The 22157-nt window shown below is 45.0% G+C and overlaps 1 protein-coding gene and 1 non-coding gene across 2 annotated transcripts in view; both read right to left on the bottom strand.

Annotated features, from left to right (window-relative positions):
- The window catches only part of Tbxas1 (thromboxane A synthase 1), a 164891-nt gene that overhangs the window by 65796 nt on the left and 76938 nt on the right, over positions 1 to 22157 (bottom strand). Inside the window, exons 5-6 of the mRNA XM_028768455.1 lie at positions 17352 to 17468; positions 456 to 544 (exon numbers count right to left, since the gene is read on the bottom strand). Coding sequence (XP_028624288.1) covers positions 456 to 544; positions 17352 to 17468 — 206 coding nt within the window. The remainder of the gene's footprint in view (positions 1 to 455; positions 545 to 17351; positions 17469 to 22157) is intronic.
- On the bottom strand, positions 4654 to 4779 carry LOC114622120. The gene has a single exon (XR_003711553.1). It is a non-coding gene; the product is annotated as a small nucleolar RNA SNORA17 (small nucleolar RNA).

The following is a 22157-nucleotide window of genomic DNA, read 5'->3' as shown; positions in this document are numbered from 1 at the left end:
AGTAGCAGGAAGTCAAAGCAAGAGCAAGAGAGAAAGGGGGGGGGCAAGCAGCCCCTTTTATAGTAAGTCAGGAGGAGCATACCTGGCCGTTGCCAGGTAACTGTGGGGCAGAGCTTAGACAAAATGCTAACATTAGGTGCTTTCTCTAAAGTCCCTGCCCCTTCTGCCCTGTCCTATCTTGCCCATCATGTCCTTGGGGATCAGAGGGTAAATCTACTCAGGGACTAACCGCTGCACTTTTGGATTTTCCTCAACAGGCTGGCATCCCTGGCTCAAGTTACTTTGTTTCATGGTTTAGGTGGGGTTTCTTCTCATTAGTCAGTCTATCCACACCGTAATGACCGTCTGGTGTTTCTGGTTTGCTACTCCCAAGGTAACTGTCCAGCCATTATGGACCGTGGCAAGAATCATCCACTTAGAACCGTGACTTCTCACCTGTAATGGAGCAGCCTTACCTCTGGATGTCAAATGTGTCCCCGGATGCTGCATAGCGTTTTAAGTGAGTCACGAGAAGTTCACAGGCTTGGCTGATGAGAGGTGTTATCTGATAACAGATAGCAGAGGTGTAATTAGGGCATCCTGCCTAAGTCGGCTGCCAATGATGGACAAGGTTATACACAGTGCTTTCTGGGAAAACAGACTGTATTTCAAAGGTGCTTTTCACGAGGCTAAGATTAAGGAAGTATACCTAATATCTGTAAAACACAGTGTCCATAAATACCTATTTTAAGCTTAAGTGAGCTTTCTGTGGTAGAAGCACCAAAGAAGAAAGGATCAAGCGTAGATCTGGTGAAATAATTATGAAAGCCATCGTTAAGTGTTTAGACAAAACTTCGAATCAGCGCTCAGCTTCCTAACATGTGGTTAGCATTAGCGAGCAGCTAGACCACACTCCATATGTCCCGGCCCTGGAACTAACCCAAGTGCATGCATGCTTGTTCCAATTAAGTTTTCAGATCTCCCACCAGAACATAGAATCCAGTATCCAGAGGAACTGATGGTCATCTGTTCTAACTTCTTAATTAAGGCAGAAGTTATCTTAATGGTATTTCTGAGAGAGGGCTTTTCATCTGTGTTTCAGCTGCTTACACCTTCCAAGATGGGGTAACTCGATGTGTGTGAGGAATTGTTGGCTTCTTAGTGCTAAGATATTTTATTGTGGAAAATTTCTAATGTCAAGAGAAAGGTCTAGGGAGCAGAGGTGTGCGCACCTATGTGGTTCCGACAGGTTTAGACCGCAGGGTTGGCTGCCCGTCCCTTGGACTTCCAACAGGATCTCTTGGGTGGGTAGCACCCTTTAAGGACTTGTATTCTCTCCTATATATTTGAAGGGCCAAGCTAGAGCTGTCAAGGGGGATCATTCAAAACAGCACACATTCTAGAGCAGTATCGTAGCTGAGGCAGAATGCTGCTGTAGGTTCTCCTGAGCATTTATGAAAATAATACTTTGCAATGGTGCCTGATGCTTGCTTTTCTTTATTATTATTAATATTATTTTAAAGAAACTTTAAAACTTATTTAAATGAAAATTTTTCATATTTATTTTATGTATATGAGTATTTTGCCTTCACGTATAATGCATCACGTGCCTGTCTGGTCCTACAGATGTCAGAAGGACACAGCGGATCCCTGGAACTGTAGTTACAGGTGGTTGTGAGCCACCATGTCCGTGCTAAAACTGAACGTAGGTCCTCTGCAGGAGTGACAGTGCTCTGAACCTCTGACACCCCCCGCCTTCCATTTTACTTTTAAGATTATGTGTGTGTTCATTTATGACAGGGAGCATTGCAGGTACCCACTAGAAGAGGTCTTGGGGAATCCTGAAGTTCCTGTGATAGATGGTTGTGAGTCACACAACACAGTCACTGGCAATTGAAGTTGGGTTCTTTACAAGAGCAATAGGCTCCCTTAACCACTGGGCCATCTCTCTGGCATCTGGTTTCATTATTTTGATGCAGAATATGAGAAGTCTGAGGTCAGGGGAGGTTTTGTCTGTTTGTTCAATTTTTTTTTAATCTCTAGAATGTGCAACAGAACCTGGCATATGTAATTATTTGTTGGTTGGATGGATGGATGGATGGATGGATGGATGGATGGATGGATGAATTTCAATGAAAATGCAATATCTACTTTTTTGCTCTTTTGCTCTTTAAGTCTTGAGACAATAGAAAAATTATAAAATGTTAGTCTACATGCCAGAGATATGTTATTGGATGGAAGCAAATCCAGCTCCCGCTGTTACAGTTTGGATCTTAGGTATCCCCTTAGGATAGAGTGACTGAGAGGTGACAAGCTCTTACGTAGGAAGCTGGGCCTACTGGAATGTCTCTCGGCTATTGGGGATCTTTCAGACTCTGGGCTCTCCTTCAAGTTTTTTACTCATTCTCTCCTTTACTTCTGGCCTGGAGGCATGTGGTTTTAATTTGCCATGTGCTTCCATCATGGGTCACCACAGACACAAAGCAATGAGTCCAACCAAGCACACAGCGAAACCTCTAAATCTGTGAGCAACACCATAAACCTGCCTCTTTCTAAGCTGATGGTAACAAGTGCTTCTTAAAACGATGGGAAGATGCTAATATGTGTCACAAAAAACCTCTCTGGTTCGTAGTTTGTACACCTTTCTCTATTGTTTTTATTTTTTGTAAAAATATTTATTTTATTATTTATTTATTTATGCAAGTACATTATAGCTGTCTTCAAACACACTAGAAGAGGGTATTACAGATGATTGTGAGCCAGCATGTAGCTGCTGGGAATTGAACTCAGGACCTCTGGAAGAGCAATCTGTGCTCTTAACCACTGAGCTGAGCCATCATGGCTCCAGCTGTATATGTAGGGGAGGGTGGCCCTGTCAGGTATAGGTGGGAGAGGAGATCCTTGGTCTCGTGAAGGCTGGACGCCGAGTGTGGGGTAATTCGAGGGTGGTGAGGTGGGAGTAGGGAGGTAGGTGGGGGCACATCCTCATAGAAGCAGGAGGGGGGGATGGGGAAGGGGGTTCCAGGGGGGGGGAGAAATGGGGGAAGGGGATAACATCTGAAATGTAAATAAATTCGTTCTTTGTTAATTGCATATCATGAACTCCAATCCCACTCATTCCCCCCCGTACCTGCCGTCCATTCTTGCAGCTCCCCCTTCAACAGAGGGAACAAAATCTCATTGTGGAAGCTGTAATAGTCGCAGTGTGTCTGTCCCACAGTGTACCCTTTGTCTGCACTTCTTTGGTTGCAAATGTCCATTGCAATGTTCACTGCGTTTGGTCTGGCAGAAGGCCTCTCACTTCTCTCAGTACTGGATCCTCATGGGACTCCTCTCAGATATCCTGTTGCTGCCCTGTGTCATGGAGATCCTATAGTTTGGGATCTACAGGACTGGCCCCTTCATGCACTCCAGCAACTTAGCAATAGGGTAGATGTTGGGGTGAGACAATACAAAGCCCTGGATCTGAGCCTGAGACGTTTCTGAGCTGGTCAGCCCAATGGCTCCCTTGCTCCCACACTCTCTGGGCCAGGTCACCAGCAACCCCCACAACCAGGGCCATCTCTACCCTGCTGCCTGGGTAAGGTGCAGGACCCATTCTCTCCAGTGTTACAGCTGGTGAAGGATATGGCCAGTTCTACTCTCATGATCCCAGGGCAAGCTCTCCTGCCTGCTATAGATATCAAGGGATGAGGGAGGAGAGGAAGATGTCTCTGCCTTATCTGCACCACGGTCCAGCAGACAAGAGGCAGGCAGGGCTGGTTCTCCTGCTCTCCTGATTCCAGGGCCAGGTCTCCTGCTGGCCACCGGTGGTGAAGGGGGAGGAGGGTATCTTTCCCTTGTCCATGCCACCATAAGGGAGATGAGTGGTAGGGACAGTTCTCCCACACTTGTATCCTCGAGGCCAGCTCACCAACAACTCCCGTAACGTGTGTGATCTGCTCTCCTAAGTACTGCAGTCAGTGAGGGGTGGGGTCTGCTCTCCAGTTCTCAAGTCTCTCAGAGTCCACCATCCCACAATGCCCAGGTGAGGGATGGGTCCAGTTCTGCACAGCCCAGATCAGGAACATCCACTTGGCCTTTGGTGATAACAGACCCATGATGCTGCAGGGTTACGGATTCAAATGTGGCCCCCAGTGGCAGCACAGGCCAGGATCTTACCACGGACATAGGTGGCATCCCTGGCTACGCACATCAGGCTGTACCCTTCAGTCTCCAGTTCTGCCTGTCTTCACTGTGCCCACATCCTTCTGTTTCTCTTTCCCTTCTATTTCTGGACCACTCACTTGTTCCTCTTAGTGGTGCCTGGGATCTCTGTATGGAGCCATGTCAGGAGTGGTCTCCGGGATACTATGCCCTGCTTGTGCATTATGGCATTGGGTAGGGGTCATCTTGGGCATGGTCTGCCCCACCCCATGCCTGCCAGACTGGTAGTCATCTTAGCCCAGTTTCCTGTCCAGACCCCATGGGGTCTGGTGGACATCTCTGGCTAGGTCTTCACCCAGCCTGCCTGAGTGGCCCCTTACAAGGGTTGTCTGTCTCAGACTCACTCCCACCCATGGCCTGTAGTCCCAGACAGGGTTCTTCTAGTCTCTGGATTGCTCTCTGAATAGGGAGCCCATTAGCATGGCATCAGACTGCTGTGGTTGTCTGGGGCTCACTTTTTTTTCAAGGGATGTTAGGCTACTAATCATTCAGATGTTCAAAGGTCAGAACATTGAGTGTAGACATAGCCTCTCTGTGTCACCTCTGACTCAACAGTGACACAGCAGTAACACCTGCAACGCCTCTAGGGACAGGGCCTTTCTCTATTCTTATTGCTCCTCTGGGAGGGAAAAAAAAGTCACTCTCAAATAGCAACCTGTAGGTGGAACACAGTTCTATTTCAGGCACTATCTAGTAAATACTAAATTAATCACACTATGTGACCTGAACCCTGTCAGCCAGTAGCAGGGTCAGATGTACATTGTTTTTCAGAAGACAGACACCACAAACAAATGTCAAAGTTCAGGTGAATGAAAGCCATAGGTCTTTTCTGATAAATTATCGCTGCATGCAACTGGTTATTTAGCCCTTGAGGCTCCATTCGTTAGAAAGGTTGTATGTTTCTTTTAAAACATTTTTCCCTATATTAAAAACAAATTACCCGTATAGGTGTTTTGACTACATATATGTCTATGCACCATGGGCATGCAGTGCCTGCAGAGGCCACAAGAGGGCGTCATATCCCTGGGACTGGAATTACAGACCGTTGTGAGCTGCCATGTGGGCACTGGGAACCCAATGCAGGTCCTCTAGAGGAACAGCCAGTACTTAAGACCGTTGGTCCATCTCTTTAGCTCCAGGCTTTACATTTCTATCCCCTTTATTTCCATAAAAAGTTATCTTCAGCTGTCCTGGGAAGAACAAGCCCTGAACTTCCCTGAACAGTGGGGCCGTCTGGAGAGCTATTGAGATGTCGGGAGAATGTGTGGCTGTGTCGGACCTCTCCCTCCCTGTCACAGCTCCCTCCCGGCCGGCCCCACATGCTCTATGGAGGTGGGGGGTGGGGTTGTACACCCATACGGCACGAGCATCTCATTACCTGCAGTGATGTGGGAACCTTGTAGGAAGGGCCTGGTCTGAGAGGCACGGCGGGACATTTCTATAACTCAAAGTGGACAAGTAGCCATGCCTTCCTTGTTCCATTTAAACTACAGTGACATGCCTTCTAGGTTTTCATTTGCCTCAAGACTAGGCAGCCTGGCTCGTGCACAGACCTGTGACCTTCCTCTGGGCTGTTACTTCAGGTATCTGCAGAACTTTTCAAAGTCCTTTGGCCAGTCAGGATAAGCCTAAGTAAATACGCAGCCTGGCTCTGCCTTCTCTGTAATTGGCAGACGACCCTGTCAGTGGCTGGCTAAAGTAGGAGCGTTAGTGACCCCAGCTGTCTGCCGTTAAGTCCATCCAGGAAAGAAATGAACAGGGTGAACCTGATCTGTTTTCCATTCAGTCTGAATTGTATCAATTCTTTATGACCGAGACATTCTTTTTTAAATTCTCACAAACCACCCACCGAATAATCCATCAGTATAAAAATACGTGTAGATGGGTCCCTTAAAATGTCTCCCAGGCATCATTCCCAAGAAATCTGACTTTTTTAGTATTTGGAGAGCTCAGTGTTTTCTAAGCATGTCTCTCTAGCTAGCGTCTACGGCTGCCATTCTTATCTGGTTACAGTCATTTGCTACTTAGCCTCTGTGTGTGTGTGTGTGTGTGTGTGTGTGTGTGTGTGCACAGTGTACTCGTGGGAGTCAGAGACAACCTGCAGGAACTGGTTTTCTCCATCCTGTGGTTCCCAGAGGAGAAACTAAGGCCATCAGTTTGGTAACAAGCACTTTTACCTGGTAAGCCATTTGCAGCCTCTTCAATTATCCTAATAAACTTAGTTTTTCAAGTGTATCTTATTTTAATAAAATCCTGGAAATAGAACTGGGGTGGTGGTGGTGCACACCTGTAATCCCAGCACTTGGGAGGCAGAGGCAGGTGGATCTCCAGGGCAGCCTGGTCTACAGAGTGAGTTCCAGGGCAGCCTGCACTAGATAGAGAAACCACATCTTGAAACAAACCAAACCAAACCAAACCAGTTTTTTTTTCCAATATATTTCTGAGGAATATTAAAAAACAATAACAACAAAAAATTGTGCAATGAGGCTCTCCTGAGACATCAATATTAAGTCTCTTTATACTAGCAAGAGAGGTGTAGTATAAAATTTGATTGATACAAACTTCTCAGAAGCCGAAAGCATGGCCTGTGTATTAGGAGAGCTCCTTACGTTGACTCTAAGTTCAGGGCTGGGTGATGCAGAGGACCCGTTACCTACCGTCCCTCCTCCCACATGCACTTGGCTGAAGTGCTTTGTTGCTGGCTGATGTGGTTGCGATTTTCTACCGTGCCGTGCTTGCTCTTTGTTACACTGAATGGGTAGTGATGTTTTTAACTGGATTAATATGATATGAGATGGGGCATGCATGACGGAAATGTTGAGGAGTAATGCAGAGAAAATACCACAAGACAGCGGACCGTGGTCCGTGTGTTGGCCAGTTGCCATCATTTAGGTTATGTTCCCCCTTGTGTTATGTATCACTTTTATAGAATATCTACTCTCCCATGAGCCGAATACACAAAGCAAAGGCTCTGTGGGTGGGGCTTGTGGCCCTGCAGCTCCCCCTTCATTTTTAGACCAGCAGGTGAATGTGGTTTATGTATGGACACAAGCCCAGAGGAAACCCAATGCTCTATGCCTAGATCTCAAGCCTGCCTCTCGTTTTGCTGTGTTCCATCTCTGTAGGACAATGGGTGGTTTCTTATTTTTGTTTTACCCAACATTTTCAAGTTGCACATATGTTGTGCTTTTAATCACATAAAATATTGATACCATTTGGTTTTAAAAATGGATTTCATCTGGGGGTTGTTGTGGACTGAATGTTTGTGTCCTCTTGAAATCCATATGCTGCTGATCTAATTCCCAGTGTAGCTGGATTGGAGATGTGGCTTCATAGGAAGCCATTAACATTAAATGAAATCTTAAGATTGATCAGGGAATGATGGTGTGTACTTGTAATTACAGCATCCAGAAGGCCAAAGTAGGAGAATAGTAAATTTAAGGCCAGCCTGAACTACACAGTGAGTCACTGTCTCAAAAGGGGGATCTTGTGAGCACATAGCATGATGGGTGACCACCTGCAAACCACAAAAGAGGAGCCACCAAAAGCCATAATTGCCACAAGGGACCCTGTTCTCCAATTACAATCTCTATAACTGAGAGAAAACAGTTATCTATTGTTTAAACCGTTCTATAGTATTTTGCTACTACAGTCTGAGTTGGCCAAGGCCAAAGTGTCAGTCCAGCAGCCAAGCCTGTGTTCCTAGAGAAGACAGTCTGAAAGTGGGACTGGGTGATTATTTGGTAACTGTAATTGCTGAGAATAAAGTCCTCAATTTGGGAAGAAAATTCTCCAAGGATGGAAGTTCTTGCTTAGCCTGTACTTTATTATATAAATTCAGTCGGTACCCAGTGTTTTCCAAAGGATTTGACCAACTGCCTCAGAAGAACAGTGTGGACAGAAGGCAAGTGGGTGACTTCTAACACATAGGAGTGGATAGAGGAGGCACCTTACAGGGAGACAACCAAGGAAAGACAGGAGAACACTCCTCAATGCCTGTTGATGCTCTGCAGAATCCCACCTTTGGCATTTTTCTTTAAGGGGGAAGGATTTGACTTGGATAATGTACACCGGCTGCAAGAAGAGCAAGCACTAAAGTCACTGCCAATGACTATGGTTCCAGTCCATGGAACTTCGTAATTCATTTCCAGTGGCCTAAATGCAGCGACTTTATATTGTCACTGGTAGAACAGAAATAATAGAGCCACCTTTGAAGTGTTGTAACTACCATTAGAAACAAAATATGCAAAGCACCTAGCAGTAGTCAGGAGTGATCCAAACATGGCACCTGTCCTATGGAGAATCCATCCCCAGACTGGTTTGGACAGCAGGAATCCTTCTCTGCACCTTTCTTCTTCCTCACAGACAGCTCTGCATTGGTTCCTCATGGTTGGTCTCACTGTGTCAATGCTGCTCGTGTCCTTTCACCTTTCTCTCTTCACTCTGATTCAGACTTTGTCACTGGAAGTCATTGAAATGTCACTGTCATTCTGCCTCTTAAAGACAAAGGCCATAGGGTAAAGCACCTTTGACATCTAAGCCCAGAAGCTGACCTGTAGGTGCACTATAAACCTACCAACCCAAGAGGCTGCTGCCTTTTTACTTCCCAACTCACCTCAAAACTAAGTCATGACACTGATCTAAAATTCTTCAGTTTTGTTTTCAACTTGCTGAAATGCTCTGAGCGTCCTCATTGACTGAAGGACATAGTACAAACTTCTTAGCTGTCTCTTAGAGCCCACAAGAAATGGAATTCTGCAGATAACTATACCAGCTATCTTCAAATCAAGTGTTTCCTAGTCAACCCTTCAGATAAGACCACAGACCAGACAAGAAACGATCATTATACCAAGAGGCCCTGCTACCAAGAGGCCCTGCTACGCCATGTGGGGAACTCGAGTTCCAGAAGCAAAGGTTTGTTTTAAGCTGCAAGGTTTGGGTAAAAAGTTGTTACAAAGTAACAGGTAACAGGTTTCCAATATCCCTTTTTTTTGGTAACTTTTAGGTGTTGCCATTCTCTATTAAAGGTTTATTTACTTTTTACTAAAAAAAATAAAATAAAAAATTTTTTTGCTACCTATTGTATCCTTCCCTAGTTGATTCTCTAGAAGTGTCTAAGTCAGTGGTTCTCAGCCTTCCTAATGCTGTGACTCCCCGCTTTACTACAGTTCCTCATGTTGAGGTGACCCCAACCATAAAGTTATTTTTATTGCCACTTCATAACTGTAATTTTACTGTTATGAATTGTAATGTAAATGTCTGTGCTTTCCATGGTCTTAGGTGACTTCTGTGAAAGGGTCGTTCCACCCTCAAAGTGGTCACGACCCACATGCTGAGAACCGCTGGACTAAATGATAACCTACTGTGTTAAAGGGATTCAGGACCCATCAACAGACTGAGATGCTCTTTTTGTCTTAGCATGAGCTCAGGGTAGATTTTTGAAATTTGGTTCTGAGCAAAACACCAGAGATTCACGCTGAGTCTACTTCTTCCTTCAGGCACGATGTCTGAATCTTTCTGATTTAGGGTTCCTTACCTCAGGCCAAGTTCTAATGTGATGAACTATAATGTCCCATTCCATAACATTCTAGGATTCCAAGGAGGCCATTTATTGTTTGAGTGTAAAATATCTCCCCAGAGGCTTATATGTATTCTTTTGTTTGGTTGTTTTGGCTTTGTGGGGGTAAGGGAGTAAGATAAGTTCTCACTCTATAGCCTTGAGTTTCTTAGGATACGCTATGTAGACAAAGGTGCCCTCAAATTCAGAGATCTATCTGTCTCTGTCTCCAAAAAACTGAGATTAAAGGTGTATATCTCCATGCCCAGCTGGCTTATATGTATTATATATATCATAATATATATGATGATATGATTATATATAAACTATATATATAATTTTAACACTTGGTCTGCAGATGGTGATGCTGCTTTTAGGATCTTCTGGAGGAGGTAGATAACTGGGGGTGGGTCTGGAGGCTGACGTCACTTCCTCTCTACTCTCTGTTTACTAATTGCAAATGCAATGTATCCAGCTGTCTCTTGTTCCAGCCTCTGTGCCACAATTCTATGCCACGATGGACTGTGTGCCTTCTTAATCTGTGGTCCAGGACAAAGCTTTCTTTCCCTTCTTAAGTTGCTGTCATGTGATGGTTTAGCACAGCAAAGCAAAACATAGCTAATACATTGCTAAATATTACGTTCATAATTTGCTTGGGATCATGGGAAAAAGACAGCCATCTTCTAACTTTGGGTCAGTAAGGGGTCACAGCAATAACCCCATTTACTTGAAATGACACACCCATCTATTTAATAAAACGTATTTTCATCTCTTTGACACATTGGCTTTAGAATTCTGATGACAGAACCTGACTATTTTTGTGTTTACATAATTTCATACAAGTAGAATGTCAAACCATCTGACTCCTGTTGCTTTCTCACCCAAATCAGGTGCCCCAGTCCCTCTGCCCCTCAATATATCCACTCTCAGGTTACAATCCCACTGTCCACAGATTGGATAGCATGAACGCAAGGGGGGAAAAAGCAAAAAGAACTCAACACTTAAAAGCCTTTAGATGTCTGGAAGTTTGGAGAACAGTGTCTCACTGAGAGTTGAGGGAAAAGTTTTTCCCATTCAGAGAATGGGAAAGGAAGGGTCTCTTGAGTTACATGGTGTTGCTAAAATTATATGAGCCCCACATGTTGATGGTGGATAGCTAAGCGAGTTGTTTACTGGTGTGTGAAGAAAGACTAAGAATCAGAGACTTGTACATGATCCCCAAACCACACCCTGGGAACCTGCCCATACCCTTCTGCTGGTACAGTAGAGGAGATATATGTAGGTATATTTGCAGTTCTCATCTGCTCCTGGATTTGCCTCATGTATCTGGAGACATCTGGCCCCTTGAAGGCTAAACAGCAAAATGGAGTGCTCTCTCTCTCCAGAGAGTTCTGAGCAAGTCACTCTTCCACTTTCGAGCATTTAACAGTTGGCTGCCCCTGACACAGGGCAGCAGCCTCTGTGAGCCTCAACCCACTTCTGCAATTCTTTCCCCCCTGCTTCCTTTCTTGCACACTCTGTTTCAGCCTGAGTGAATTCCCCTATTCTCCAAGCAAGACTGGTACTGCTCTGTCTGGATCCTGTGTACCTCCTTATAACCTTCCCCAGTCCAAACCTAACATCCGCTTAGGGCATTCTTCAAAACAAGACAAGAGCTCTGTCACCGTCCTCCATGACTTGGTCATTATACAGTAATTTATGTATCTTGTTGCACTACTACAAGATAACTTTCAGAAAGGCAAAAATTAACAAATGTAAGAAGTTAACATTTCTTCCTGTTTGGTGCCATAGTTTGAATCTGGACTATTCCCCAAAGGTCCTTGCCTTAAAGGTTTGGTCCTACTACTGGGACTGGTGGAACTTTAAGAGGTAGGGCCTGGTGGGAACTCTGCTGGTTGTTGGGACTGTGCCTTTGAAGGGAATCCCATGGCTTCTGCCTCTTCCTTTTCTTCTCTTTCACTTCTTGGCTTCCGGTGGAGAGGTTGTGCCCTGACCGTGCTCCCTCCATGATCCACTGCTGTCAGCTTTTCTCAGAAGAGATTTAAAAGCAGTATGTCCATCAGTCAAGGACTGGAATGCCCAGAACACTGAGCTAAAATATCTTTTTTTGGGGGAGGGGCATGGTAATTATCAATGGTATTTGCTATAGTAACTCAGCACTGACTCTCGCAGTTGTCCTGAGGGCAGCCGTGTTTAAGAGTTAAAGTTAGAGCGGGGAAACTGAATACATGAGCTACTGAAGGGGGCTTTTAAAATGAATGCCTTGAAATATGCTCTGTTGACTAACAAATGAGAAATTAATTCCAGCTAATGAAACGTATCACTTCCTTCAGCCACTACACGATTGCTGAAAGCCACCTAGATATTAAAAACATCCGTGAGTCATTTTTATGCAAAATTCCCTGCTGATACACATCAGCTCTAGCCACCTAGATGAATAATCAAGTGTCATTTCCAATAAGTCAGAGACTCCTGTCAAGAGTTGTGGCCAATTAGAACTTACTCCAGTGAGGAGGTGGCTGCTGAGGTTGCCAAGCAACAGCCAAGCTGTAAAGCACATTTTGATGCTCTTCTCCGTTTAACCAGCGGCAAGTTGGGAGTGACATTATGATTCCAGCAAAAGAAAGACAAATTATAACCCAGGATGGGGTATCGATGATGAGGAGTGTGTTTCCTTTTAAATGCAAACGGAAGATGAACACTTAAAAGTAGAATTTAAACAGTCCATCATTATTCTGATTTTAATTAGAAGATTAGGTGTCAGTGGGATACAACTGTGTCTCAGGATAACGGTCTCGTGCTGCTAGATAAATACTCAGATATCCTAGAAAATGGGTAACTGGTCAGACAGGGACAATGTATTTTTAGACTCTGAAGTATTTATTACCACAGCTACCCTGGTTTATAATGACTTTTATTTTTATTGTTTGGAAGGATTAAGAAATACAAGCAAATATTAAAAATAAACCGCCGGCAGCTGATGCTGCCAAGAGAAAGCTGCTTGCTCTGGCATTATTGGAAAATTCACTTCTGCCATAGAAGCCCTGTACTGCCTGCCTGAAGAGTTTGTGCTGGGAATTCAAAGGCTAGACAAAGCCCAAAGCCATGACGATGACTGTAATTTGCACAGACTTTCGCACTGAAACTGTCCGAGCCGTGCGTTCACTCATAAGCTGGCTTTATCAACTTGAATTTTTAAAAATTGTATCCATTTTTTTTGAGTAATACGTCTTCTCCCAGGCAGGAGAGGCCCATGGGGAGTAACAAGCACATATGCCTCTGTCTATAAGGCTCATACATTATTGACTCTGCCTTCCCGACAGGAAACATCTGGATGAAAGTAAAAAATTAGGCAGAGAGCTACAGCCCTCGGTGCTGCGCAAGATGCCAGCCTTCCTTGTTGGCTCCACGTTGTGGAAACAGACCCCGGTGCGCTGATGTGTGAACAGCTTATTCACTCTTGGGTGACAACCACATCCTCAGGGTCTCACTGGTCTCTTGTATCTGCTCAGTCCTTGTTTATCTGGGTAAACGAGCACATGTCCACCATTGACAGGAGATTCTGAGGACAGAACACAAGCTGCCTGATAGGGGTTGGCTGTTAGGAGTTACTAAGGGGTTGTGTGTAGAGGTTTGGTCTTTAGGGTTGTGTTATTAAGAAGTGCATGGACCTTTAATAGCTAAGTTACTGGGAGCATGACTTTGAAGGGGATTGTGGGACCCTGGCTTGTCTTTGTCCCTGCTCTGATTCTAGATGTGACCATTTGTTCCAACAGGCACTCTGTAACGGCATGCCACCATCTGCTGTTCTCACAGGAGGCCAAGCCAACAGAGATGATTGATTTTAGACTTTGACTTTGCTAAATTGCAAGCTAGCTAGACCTTTTATCTTGATAGGTTACCTGTCCCGGGTATTTTATTGTACGGATGCAAAGTTGGCTAACATGACGGATGTTGGGTTGTAGCCCTTGAAGCACTAGAGAATGAGGTTGTCAGTGGGAACTGCAAAGACCTACTATCCAACAGCACCATCTTACCCAACAACAAACTAAGGCCTTAACTCCCCCAGTGTTTACCTCTGAAAAATAAGCAAAGCGAAACTGATAATCAAACGTCTAACATGTTGAAGTGTGTGATGAATCTAACGGTTTGTTTTATCCAGCTATCCAACCATGGAGGCATTGTTATCATCTATGATTTCAAAACCCTTTCCTTGGTAGTTATATTAATCAGATTTCTGCCACTATGACAAAATATCTAAGACAACCAATTTATACGAAGGATATGTTTCTTGTGGCTGACATTTTTGGACAGTTTGGCCTGTGATCATACAGGTCTGTGGTGAGACAGCATGTTATGACTGGGGTTTGTGTTAGAGCAAAACCTCTGCCTTCGTGGCCAGGAAGCAAGAGAAGGAATCTGAGATGTTTTGGATGCTATTCCTGATGCACCTCCTATCAACTCCCAAGAGAGCAACACTGGGGACCCAGCTTTTACCACGCAAGACCTCAGGAAGCATTCAGCATCCCAGTCCTAGCAGAAGCCATCAGTGGGTTGTCAGCTTCCTCCTCAGTGATTTCCCCTCTTGTGTACCTGAAGGCCACCTGCCACTCTCCTGCTGATTCACGCAATCTTACAAGAGCCTGTGAATGTTATCCCTTCAGGTTGAAAGAGTTTTAGTGGGAAAACACAGATGCACGGTTTCCACTGTGTCTTCCCTTTCTGATGAGTTATGACATTTAAAAATAAAGCAAGCACTAACCTGACCGAGGGCATCCCGTTATTTATGTGTTTCCCTTGGAGAAGTGTGGATTTAATTTCAATTTTGTTTCCTGAAATTAAGTCCATTTACTTCCTGGTTCACAATAAGACTGTGCACGATTCCAGGCATACTCACAGCCTTTGGTGAGGAGTCTACTGAAAGACTGTCAAGGCTTAAATAAATCTCCCAGCTGCCCCTTTAAAGGCACAAACGCTTTTGGAGGATGGGTGGAAAATCTGCCAGGTTAACCAGGCAAAAATGTCTTCTATGGAAAAATCAGTTGTTTACTTAGCAATGCTTAGTAATCCGTTCTGTAAGTCCCAATCACTAGTCTGTCAGCAGACTATGAGTCTGCTGGTCTCTTCTACCTGAAGCGAAGAGGCATCAGTCACATTTGCTCTGGGTTTGGGTATGCATATTATCCCCAGGAAGACTAAAGCCAGAAAGCAATTTATTTTTTAATGAAAATGTGACCTCTGGTGGCACACGCCTTTAATCCCAGCACTTGGGAGGCAGAGGCAGGCAGATTTCTGAGTTCAAGGCCAGCCTGGTCTACAGAGTGAGTTCCAGGACAGCCAGGGCTACTCAGAGAAACCCTGTCTCGAAAAACCAAAAAAAAAAAAAAAAAAAAAATATGTGACCTCACTTGACTCCCAGCTTTTCTAAACAAACAAAAGCCACACAAATGTGCATGCGCACACACACCATTGATTCTAAAGTAATTCTAAGCACTGTTGACTGAGGCAGCCTCACATTAGATAAATGAAGTGGGTGGGTGGTCAAAATCTAAGAAAGCCTTCGGAGGTCAACAGGGTGTGTGAGTTAGGGAAGGAGGCGGGTGGCACAGGGGTGTAAGTAGGCAAGACCATAGCTGCCAAGGAGCCAAAGGAAAAGTCTCACCATTCAAGGAAAAGCGGGCATTTTATTTTATTTTATTTTATTTTATTTTATTTTATTTTATTTTATTTTATTTTAGAATAGTGCCTGCGACTTGGGGTAGGGGGAGGTGATAAACTCTGAAGTTTGGTGACAGAAGTTCAAAACCCATGCAGGACTTCGAGAAGGACGAGCGATGCTGAGGTTGCACAGCGATCTCTGTGCAGCTGTGTGCCTGGGCTCTGCGTCCCTGCTCTTCCTCATTCTCCTTTGACTATTTCTGACCTGCCTTTCCTCCGTTCATGTGTGCGGCTTGTGAGTTTGTAAGAAGAAAGACAACAATTTGCTCCATTCTTTAACCCTTCTCAGTTATGTGTGCGTACAGCCACCCGAGGAGGCCAGAAGCATCCGGTTCCTTGGAGGTGGAGTTATAGGTGGTTGTGAGTCACCTGACGTGGGTGCTGGGACCCAAACTTGGTTCCTCTGTGAGAACAATGTGCACTCTTAACCATGAACCATCTCTCATAGTCCTTTAATTTTTTCCTTGATCCCCCCGCCCCCGCCCCGCACAGTATCAACTAAGAAAGTTTCTTAGTTCTTTGGTTTTTCATTCACTCATTGAGTCATCATTACTGAGTGCCTGCTAGATGGCCTGTGTATGCAGCTAAAAGTTAAAAGGGGAACATAATAGGAAAAAGAAAAAACAAAACAAAAACAAAAAAACTTTGTTCCTTGAAGTTTCCACGCACCTGAGACACACAACAAACACAGTAAATATGTAAACTGAACAGATCCTTAGAGTCACTGGGAGAAGTAAGAAAGAAATGGCAGGGCCTGGAAAAGCAGCAGATTTCAGGTACAGTGACAAAGGACAACGCGAACACACACGGGCCGCCCCATCCTGGCTGTTGTAGAGTCATGGGGTGGCTCATAGAGCCCACAGGTTCTCGAGCACCTCAGATAGTTTGAGTCCATGGGACTTGGAGTAGCAAGAAGAATTAGATTTTGTTGGTTGGTTGGTTTGGTTTTTTGGGACAAGGCCTCACTGAGACAAGATTTACGCCGACTTCAAATTTGTAATTCTCCTGCCTCTACCTCATGAATGCCAGGATTATAGGCAACAAATTGTGATCGGCTGCTGGTTCCATAATGAGAACCAGCGGTCTAGAGGTGACAGGTTCAAGGAAGGATCTCGAAGCCATTAGGGTCACATCTGCTGCGGAAGGAGACAGAGAGGACACACTTGGCCAGCCTGCCCTGTTCGTTATCCCCTTCTTCCACAAGTGACTGGAGACACTGGCTGGGAGGCAAGGCCAGCACCAGCTCTTAAGTGCATAGTTAGTAGGGAAGAGAGGGCCACTGGGCAGAGGAGGGAGAATGCCCAGAGTCTTCAAGAATTCATGACATCTCATGGAGCTCAATAGTCGCTCTAAATCTGTCTTAAAGATGACGTTAGTCTGGCTGCCTACCTGGAGAAACTGCTTGGAGAACATTTCTCCCCCGACCCCCAACACTCAGGACTCACCCTGTAAAGTGCTTCACCATTTAGAAAACACATCCTCCCCAACTGGTCCTTTAAAGTTCACAATCTCAGACCTGGTCAGGGCCTCCTGGGTGGGAATTTACATCTGAACAGGCTCCCTCAGCCGATCCATTATACATGATAGTATGAGAAACACTGTTCTATTTTTCTTCTGAGTGCCTCAAAGTGCCTCAAGCAGTGTCTCTGGACAGCCAGGTATGCGGTGTGAACCATTGATTTATGGTTCCTGGGTGTGTGAGACACAAGAGATATGAAAGATGCTTTGCTTTCTGTATAATAATTAGGCTGAGGGCCCCAGCAGGTGAGACACTTTGATGTGCCACCTGGGCTAGCCTTGCATCTGGTCCAGCTCTTTGCCATACTTTGGGGGGGGGGGTAGGGAGAAGCTGGATCCTTAAGGAACAGAATCCATGTTTCCTGTCTCTTACCTCATTCAACCTTTCAGGACTGAATGCAGACATCAGGGCACCTCTGACTTCCTCCCATCTTCTGTCACGTAACAACAGGACACTGTTTGCTACCAGCTTGGGTTCCAGACCTGAGGCCTGATGGAAAGGGACAAGCAGATTGTTAGCACCCTCAGAGCCAAAGCCACCTTAGTGGCTGTCTTGGTTAGCTTTAACTGTCAATCAAGTCATCTGAGAAGGGAGTCTCAATTGAGGGACTGAACAGATCAGACTGGGCTGTAGGCAAGTTTGTGGAGGTTGTTTTGTTTGTAAGTTGGTGGAGTAGGGCCCAGCCCATGGTGGGCAGCACTATTCCCTAGGCCAGTGGTCCTGGGCTGTATAAGAAGCTATATATGCATGAGCCTTTTGGGGAGCCAGCAATCAACATTCTTTCATGGCTTCTGAACTCTTGGTTGAGTTCTAGCCCTGACTTTCTTCAGTGATGTACTGTGATCTGTCTGGAAGGACAAACCAAATAAACTCTTTCCCTAAAAGCTGCTTTTGGTCAGAGTGCTTTATCACAGCCACAGATGACAATCGAAGGACATAAAAAACACTCCTGTTGAAGTCCACCAACGACCCAAACCTAGGTCGCTCTTGCAAGGACAGGGAAAGAACTATAACATTTGTGGACAAGGATCTAAGACTCACAGCTGAGGCCAACAGGGACAGACAGACAGGTCTGCTAGCCCGTCCCAGTGTGAACATCATCAAAAAAACTCAGTAGCCTCTGTGTACCTGGAGGCATCTGTGAGGCCCTCTGAGGATGACCAAAGTGAAGGGTTGAAGGTCACATCTGAATTTTGTGGCAGGACATTTTGGGTGTCTGGATTGGTTGGGTTTGGCTCAGAGATGACAGAGTCATGTATCCATGCTCTTAGGATGTTGGTCAGAAGCACCTCAGGAGAGCTGTTTGAAAGGGCTTGTCTGCTCTGGTGGTTCTGCGTTCCAGCATTCACTGGGCTTTTCTTTTAACTTTAATTTTGAAAATCTCATATGTGAGTTCTGTGTTGACATCACCCCCCCATCCTTCTTCTCCCACCCCTGCTGACTCCTCCTCAAATTCATGACCTCTTATTCTTTAATTATAGATACACACACATAAATTTATAAGAACAATCTGCGAGTTCATCTAGTACTGCTCATATGTGTTTAGAGATGGCCTTTGGGATTGGATAACCTCTCAGGGGGCTCGTCCTTGGAGAAGTCCGATTCTCCCTCCCTCAGCAGCCAGGGATTATCTGTTATTTTTCATTCAGGGCTGGACTGTTGCGAGGCCTCCTTATATTTGTTGGTATGTCAACTGGTATTGTCATCTATTAGGCCTTGCCATCTTTTTTCTTTTATTGAAAATATATATTTCTTCAAACAATATGTTCTGATTACCGTTTCTGCTCCCCCCCCCCGACTCCTCCCAAGACCTTGCCTTTTTTTTTTTTTTCAAGCCTTGTTTAGGCAGCAGCATTGTTGAGAGCTCCTGTGAGGATCTTCCCTGTCATGTAGAAGACATGGTGGTGTTCTGGGCCTCTGGCTCTTACAGTCTTTCTGTCCCCTCTTAGATGTTCCCTGAGCCCGAGGTGTAGGAGCTTGTGTTGAGGTATTGATTGGGGATGGGTACCCCGTGGCTACTTGTTCTTTGCATTCTGACTAATTGTAGCTTTCAGTAAGGGTTTCTGTTGGCTGAAAAAGAAGCCTCTTAGATGAAGGGTGAGACAGACATTTATAAAGCAAAGGGTGAGACCAGCATTTACATGTATGCAAGTCATGTGTCCAGAGGGAGGCCTGTGAGTGTACATACGACTTGGGGCAGATAGGAGTCAGAGAAACTCAGAAGGCACAGAGGATACACAGCCCTGTGTCTGGAGTAGGCCTGTGAGTGTCACTGTGCTTTCCTCAATCAGCATAGATTTGGTAAATGTCCAGTACAAGCATTATGGCTTGAATTGTATCTCCTAAAATGTTATATATTGAAATTCTAATTCCTAGAACCCCATATTGACCATAGAGATTTTTAAAAGGTTATTAAAACAAACCAAGCCTTTATGGTGAGCCTGAATCTAGTGTGTTTGGTATCTATACAGAACCAACAGGTTCTTTAAGATTAGAGCACAGGCAGAGGACCATAGGGAATGTAGAAGACAGTCATTTAAACCAAGGACATAGGTCCCAGATGGTCAACTCTGACTTTACTTATACTTCCAGCCTTTCTGTAACTGAGATAAAATGCATTTCTGTCTGTGAGTCCTTCAGTGTAAGATGTTCTCCTATGGTCTCCCCAGAAAGCCCAGATAATGTTCATGAACTGGTTATAGAGAGTACTGAATAGGAAAGACTTTGCTTTGGCCCTTGTATTGGTTTGCTTTCTATTAATATGTCAAAGACCATGACCAAAAGCAACTTGGAGAGGAAAGGGTTTATTTTGCCTTACAGGCCTTAGTCCATTATGGAGGGAAATTAGGGCAGGAACCTGGGCAGAGGAACCTTGCTTACTGATTTGTCCCTAATGGTTTACTCTGCTTGCTTTCTTATACAACCCAGGGTGACTTGCCTAGAGGTAGCACCACCCACAGTGGGCTGGGCCCTCCCACATCAGTCCCTAATAATAATTTTTTAAGATCTCCCACAGACCTGGTTAGAGACAAATCTGATGGGGGCAGTTTCTCAATTGAGGTTCCCTCCTCCTAGATGAGTCTAGCTTGTGTCAAATTGACAAAAGGCTCACCGGCATAGCCTTCATGAGGCCGACAACTGAGTGGAGAAGCGGAGTGTAATGGATATCATTGCAGCTTATGAGGAAGAGAGTCTTCTTGAGGGGAAGGTTGGGTGTTACAGGGTGACATGGTCAGAAGGTCTTTAAGGATCAACCATGTAGAAACTGAGCCAAGAAATATACAAAGGAGTCCCTAGCCACCTTCTCCTTCCCCTCTTAGCCCCAGAACATGCCTTTCAATCCTAAAAGCAGGTATCCCAGTGATGGTTACAAATGGTGCCTTCACTGTTGGTCATGTGGCTCCAGCCCTGTGGATGCAGGGGGATTACAGGACCAAGCGCTCTGTAGAACCATGTGTGCCATGGGGCTCTGCCATTTCCTTTCACAGTTTTAATTATAGCTGAAGCATGAAGCCAGCCATCATAACTCAAACGCCTTGTAAAAACTCCTATTTAGAGGAAAATTATAATTTTCTGATAAAATATGAACACTCAAAATAAGCCATAAAGCATAACTGCAAAGTGTCTAGAGGATTTAATTATATATTAGAACCAAGTTGCTGGGATATTTTTCTGCAAAGGAATACCTCTCTATATTTAGAATGAGATTCTTTAGGAGTGCCGTGGCCACTAAATTATGGTTTTATGGAATTTTGGGAACATAATCTGTTTATTTAGGTTCCAGAGTCAAAGGAGGAAATCATACATTCTGGATATTTATAGAGTGGCAAAGTCCCAGCCTGTGCCACACTGCTAAGGCTTTTCGCTTGGGAAAGAAGTACGACGCAGGTTTATACAGCTCTGCCAAGACAGACTCAGATGTTGAATCAGGATCAAGACTGACCTGATCCATCCTTAAGACCTAAGCAGTGGGGGGCTGAGGAGCTAGCTCAGTTGGCAGAATGCTCGCTGTGTGTTAAGGCCTTGGGTTCAACCAATGGAACCCATGCTAAAAAAATGTTGGATGTGGTGTATGCGTTTGTAATCTTAGTGCTGGGATGGGGAGACAGGCAGACCTGTGGACATCCAGCAGAGCCTACTTAGCAAGCAATCTCTAGGACAATAAGAGTATCTGTCTCAAAATAAAAAAACAAAAACCAGAAGGATGGTACCTGAGCAATGCCACCTGAGGGAGACATAAAAGACCTAAGGATCAGATCTCTGCTGTTTTTAATCTTATACCCCACTCTCCATGCAATATGTGGCTAGATTCTCAACCTATTCCCTTTTAGCCTGTCCTGTCCTTGGCCTATACGCTTTATTTTGGGGCTACCCACGGTTTCGTTTTTTGTTTGTTTGTTTGTTTAATAGCCAAAGTCAGGGGTAACATTCACAGGAGTGTTTCATGTCTAAACATGTATTAGAATAAAATGAACAGTCTTTGGTCATTTCAAAAGATGGCGAGAAAGTTAATGTCAAGTATACTAGCTACTGTTCTTGTGGCTGTGACCAAATACTCAACAAGAAGCAGCTTAGAGAGGAGAAGTTTATTTGGACTTATCTTTAGAGAGGATATAGTTCTGCAGTGGTGGGGGAGGCCTGCAGCAGGCTCTGTGGTCCTTGGGGGTGGGGAGTGTGTTCCAGCTGCTTGCCAACATTTCAGTAGATCAGAAAGCAGAGAGGGAAGAAAGTAGGCCATGTCCCCCAGAGATCCACTTCTTCCAGTAAAGCCTAAAGACTCCCCACATCCCAAGATAGACTGCTGGCTAGAGGCTGGGTGTTCAGATGCATGGGCCTCTGGGACAGGCTCACATCCAAACCTCTAGCCAAGGTGCTTCCAAGTTCATTCAGGCCAGGTGTGTATAGCATATAGAACCCGTAGAATCGTGGGTGGGGAGGTGGGAGTGGGAGGGTGGGTGGGGGCATATCCTCATAGAAGCAGGAGGAGGGGGGATGGGATAGGGGGTTCCTGGGGGGGAGGAATGGAGAAAGGGGATTACATCTGAAATGTAAATGAAATATCCAATAAAAAATTAAAAAAAGAAGAATATTAGTGCAGGGGACGGCAACCAACACATAGGATGTGATGTCACATGCCTGCAGCCCCAGAACATGGGAGAACACATAGGATGTGGTGTC

The sequence above is a fragment of the Grammomys surdaster genome, unplaced genomic scaffold (assembly GCF_004785775.1).
Source record: "Grammomys surdaster isolate TR1022 unplaced genomic scaffold, NIH_TR_1.0 186, whole genome shotgun sequence".
Lineage (NCBI taxonomy): Eukaryota > Metazoa > Chordata > Mammalia > Rodentia > Muridae > Grammomys > Grammomys surdaster.
This window is presented reverse-complemented; position numbering and strand designations above follow the sequence as displayed.